The sequence below is a fragment of the Etheostoma spectabile genome, chromosome 8 (genome assembly GCF_008692095.1).
Source record: "Etheostoma spectabile isolate EspeVRDwgs_2016 chromosome 8, UIUC_Espe_1.0, whole genome shotgun sequence".
Classification (NCBI taxonomy): Eukaryota; Metazoa; Chordata; class Actinopteri; order Perciformes; family Percidae; genus Etheostoma; species Etheostoma spectabile.
This window is the reverse complement of record NC_045740.1, coordinates 17,884,086-17,889,215: the sequence shown is the minus strand read 5'-3', so window position 1 is coordinate 17,889,215 and position 5,130 is coordinate 17,884,086. Positions and strand designations below refer to the sequence as shown.

General features: G+C 43.2%; 1 protein-coding gene across 3 annotated transcripts in view; it reads left to right on the top strand.

Moving 5' to 3' along the window:
* LOC116693712 (bromodomain-containing protein 1) overlaps window positions 1-1,770 on the top strand; it is a gene marked incomplete at its 3' end in the record, with an annotated part of 18,285 nt that extends 16,515 nt beyond the window's left edge. For all 3 annotated transcript variants that reach the window (XM_032522896.1, XM_032522894.1, XM_032522895.1), the window contains 1 exon segment: window positions 1,709-1,770. In XM_032522896.1, coding sequence (XP_032378787.1) covers window positions 1,709-1,770 — 62 coding nt within the window.
* Window positions 1,771-5,130: the final 3,360 nt, after the last annotated feature.

The following is a 5,130-nucleotide window of genomic DNA, read 5'->3' as shown; positions in this document are numbered from 1 at the left end:
GTCAAATTTGACCCGAGGACAACACGAGGGTTAATACAACTGGTAAAATGTAGATCGGCTTACAAGAAAACACCCAAACGTGACACCTGACTCTTAAAGGTGCCACACGTATTTCATTACTTAGTGGTAATGTCCGACGTTCTACCGTGGACTCTGTAACATTATTTGTGTGAATGTAATGCCGTGGTTACCGTGGTTACCTTGTTTCGAGCCGTTCCGGCGTGGTGCAGGAGGACTCGGCTCCAGTTCACGTTACTATTCAACGAGCTAAGCCGCTCGAGTCTTGACTCAGTTTTTATATTCTAGAGCCGTGACAAACCAACCCGATAATCGGCCGTCGGACGGTCCGGCGTCGTCGGTGACTCGGGTCTGAAGGCGGGCCCTGCTGGCAGTCGGACTCAAAAGGACCAATCTGATTGGTGGAGGGCTAACCCAGACATGACGGGCGGGATGAGCGGGACTCGAGTCTCTCAGAATCTGACAAAAATCTTTTAAACTGAAATTAAAGATTCAGCAGCTGCTCGGCCTGTTTCTCCAGAAACACGTTTCGGTGAACTATGTTCGTAAAATATGAGATTGTATTCTGAACAAGCCGCCATGACAGTCTGGAAACCAGACCCCACGTGACTCCTTCGTCCAATCAGCTGCCGGTTTTCATTTTTGGGCTACAGTACAGATTAGCGCCGCCTGCTGTCATGGAGACAGAATCAGAAATACTTTATTGATCCCCGAAGGGAAACTCTGTGTTAGAATACATATCAGAGTAGAAATATAGACGTATTACGTCTCGTCTCTTTTAGTGTGTTCGAGGCTTTTTTTTTTACCAACTCGGGGGGACAGATGAGTCGAGGGTCGGCCGTCTGGTGGGCGTGGCGGGGGCTTCAGAGATAAATCTGGCCAATCCCCTCGCGTCTTTAACGCACCGACACGGTGAGTCACAGGACCGTGGTCACCTGGGGGGAAGAAATGCATCGTCAGCATACATGTGGTAATACACGATCAGCTTACATTTGACGGGAGCATTTGTATTGACACTAGTACACATTGACATCTCTTTGACATTTTATATAATCTTGGATATAACAACACTGTAGCACAATTTAGATGACAAGTTTGTGCTTTACAAAAGATAAAATACATAGGAAAATTAAAAACACCAAAACACCAAAAAATAAATCAAAGGGGGCGCCCATTTATACTCCTCAACCCAGCGGGCCGAGGTTTGACTCAGACCTGCTGCCCCCCCCCCCCCCCCCCAGGTAAACGACCTAAAAAGCCCTAAAGATAAAAAATGCCCTATGTTTCAGAGGTAATGCAGTGGGATCTTTCCCAGTCGGAAAGTCATTTTTCCAAATTAATCAGACGCCACATGAATCCCCCGGCAAATGCACGCTCTCGCAGTGTTAATAAAAACCTGGATCCATCCTGGGATCTGATCCAAAGGCGAATGGGTTCCCGGCCCACGCTCCATCCCTTCCACCACGTCTCTTGGAAATCAGAGGTTTTTTTCTGTAACCCTGCTGACAAAACGAGCCAAAAACAAAACGGCCTCAGGCCGAGGTATTTAATAAAAGTGCTTAAATGACAAATAATGTGAACTTTGAGTTCAAAATAGACTAAGTTTCTTGATAGAAGAGATGAGGTCGAGGCCGAGGTCACTCGCGTCGTCACGCTGATCTTCTTTTCTCTCCCCCCCCCCCCCCCCCAGGCAATGGCTTCCTAGATCCAAGATGGCGCCCTGCGGGGTCAACCAGTCGCTCGACAAGCTCAGCTGACGGAGGCCCGCTCTCCTGCACGAAAAGCTGTGCGGCTCGCCTTCGACCGGGCCATGAACCACCGAACCGTGTCAGCGGGGGGCCGGACTGACGCCGGCCTCGCCGTCCACAAACTGCCCCCCCCACCCCCCCCCCACCCCCCCCAACTTATAAACCTCCTATCATCCATCTCTCCTCTCTTGCTTTTTGTTCTGAAAACCATCACAACAGAGACCGCTAGTGTCTACTTCTTCTACCACAACAAACATACACACACGTGTCATGGTTACCTTTTCCTGCAAAACTGGAACCGACCCTACACCACACCCACACACAACACACACCACACACACACACACACACACACACACACACACACACACACACACACACACACACTTGTCCTCCCTCTTCCCCCTTGTCCGAAGTACTGTAGCTTGTGACGTCCATCCTTGTTTTGTCAAAGAGCTATGCAACGAAAACGACTCGATTAGCGGGTGCAAGAAGTTGGAAAGAGGAGGAAAAGAACCTCTATAAACCTGGGCTGTGAGGACTGAAAAATCACAGGTGTAACTAAACCTGTCGAATGTGTCAGAGTTTGACCTTTGACCTCCTTTTAAACACGTGCTGCAAGACTGCTGCAGCCATCCCACTGCCACGACGCGGTCCATCGGCGTGCGGCGTGTGCGACTGCAGCAGCTCCTGTAAATAGATCCTGTACAGGGCCTGACACTAATTTATTCACTCCCTCAGTTTCTTCTTCTTCTTCTTTCTTTTTTTTTTTGGTACATTTGTTGTTTTTTAAATATTTATACAGTCGGGGGTTGACGATCCACTGGCGGTGTCGGTGTTTCTGCTGGTGCTATCTCTACAAAAGAGAAAAAAACTAAAACACGCATACTGTAACAAACCTTTTTAATTTCAGCTCCTTTTTTTACGGTTTTTGTAAGTTATTCAGTTCTCAAGCGTCAAGATCTCTCGTCTTTGGCATTAATTGTTTTTGTGTGTTTGCATTTTTTTTTTTTTACCTGAATGTTTTTACTGGACTACTTGTTTTTTTCCTTCATTTGTACATATTTATATAAAAATCTATATAGATGCTTTCAAAAGTATAAAATGCCTAAAGTGCATCATTCACACCGAAACCAAAAAAATCTGCTGCCCACAACTTTCCCACTAATGTGTTGTTGTTTTTTTTGTAGTTTTATTTACAGTTTTTCCAGGTTTTTTAGCCTTTTTTGTTTGTGTGCTGTGATGCGTTCAAGGACCTCTAGGAAACGTCACAGATTCATCTTTTCCATCTGGTCGGCTGTAGGGGAGAAGAGAATGTGCCTGTACTAATTTATTGTAAAGCAGACGATGTATATGCATTACTTTATAGAGAGAGAGTATTGTAAGAGAAGTACTGCGGCCCTTCCTCTTCTTCTTCTGTTTTGTGAGTTTTTATTTTTGGGGATTATTAGCATTAAATCTGAGCGGTGAGGTGATAGTGTTTTATTTTGGCAGGGTAGCAATGGGTAGACTTCCTGTTTTGTTTGGCCCCTCTGGATGTGGATGTCGTGTGTAAATAGTTTTGGTACTTTAGCCGATTCTCTGGGAAAAACCACAGTTATAGCCAACGGGAGCGGAGATTTTTATACTAAAAACACTGAAAAATTAAATATGTTATTGAATCACTGACTCAGCGTGTCCTGGTTTTATTATAATTATTAAAGTAGATTTTAATACATCTTATTCCCCCCCGATTTCGGTTTTATTCTTTTATTACACTGTCATTTTTAGGTACATTTTATTTAAAAAAAAAAAAAAAAAGATACTGTATTCATTACGTTTAGCTTTGAAATATTACCATAGTTTTATTTTAATTGTTTTATATATATATAGATAGATAAATAAATATAGATTTATTATCCGGTTTTTATTTCTTAAATATAAGTACTCATTTTGTGTAATATACTTGAAAAAATATTTTTAATATCACGGTTAAATTTAATTCTGTTCCTTAAATAGTCTTGCTTCCCTTTTTTTTTTTTTTTTTTATTACATGTTTGGTAATTTTGTATTCAGTTTTTGAAAAAAATTAAAATTCCACGTGCACTGGATTCATATAACGTACTTTAACACAGGATGCACTAAAACTGAAAAAAGTAAAAAAAAAAAATTACAAAATAAAATACCCACATAACACTAAAGACACATTTAAACTGACGTGTGGCGCATGTTTGGCCACACGGGGGCGCTGTTGCTCCGTCTGTGAAACTGCAACGTCACCCCAGCTAAAACTCAGGAGGACGCACGTGCTCTTCAACATGATCTACATCTGAAAATGTGTTTTCAAAACCCCTGAAACCACGTGTCAACAGGAAGTATAGCGTTGCCATGGAGTCAGTCAATTAGCGGCGAGCCCCATTTCAGCTGCTTTAATTACACTGTCAGCAGTTTCTGTTTGTAGTTCTACTTGTGAGGAGCCTCTGTAGTCCAGCCCCGGACCCTCGATGAGACCGGGATCAGGACCCAAAGGGCCACTTCAGTCTTAAGTGTTGAGAATTCTCCCGATTTCATACTTAAAGGTCTCATGGCAGGAAAATTTCACTTTGAGGTTTTTTTAAACATAATATAATTTATAAATTATATAAAGAGGTCCCCCGGTGGCTGGAAATGGTGATCGGTGAAAACCGAGCCCTGGATATCCTTCTGTCTTGGAGAAGATGAAAGCTCAGATGGGTAGAGCGGGAATCTCGCCCTTTATGAGGTCATTAGGGGAACGGTTACCTCCCCTTTTCTCTGCTTTGCCGGCCCAGAGAATTTTCGCTGCAGGTCCAGATCACTGCAGGTCCAGATCTTCCTCAGGCTCGGATCTGCGAAGATCTCTGAATATTTTGCTGATGACTTGACATTTTCCTCTATAGCAGCGGATAATTGGGCTTCCTGAGCTCATCGTCCAGTCAGACACACACACACACACACACACACACAACAACACACACACACCACACACACACCACACACACACACCACACACAGAGCGGGTGTCAGGGGGTTTGAACACTTTGAAGATGGAGTAATTACCCAAGCACGGAGCAGGGGTAATTAACAGCGTCCAGCTCATAAATAAATATAATAATAAATAAATAATAATTTCCACCGCACATAACGCAACTAATGCAGCACAGCAGTGTCTTCTGCAAAAAAAAAAAAAAAAAAAGGTACTGAGTAAAATACTCAGTACTTTTCATCTAATTGGCATTTCATTATGTATAAGATTGTAGGAAAGTAAAGCTTTTATGAATCATTTAAACACTGTGTGCCAACTGTGAAACGTAGCCACGGTTCCACTGAGAGTTCACTAATTGAAATAGCGAAATCCATCGGAGGC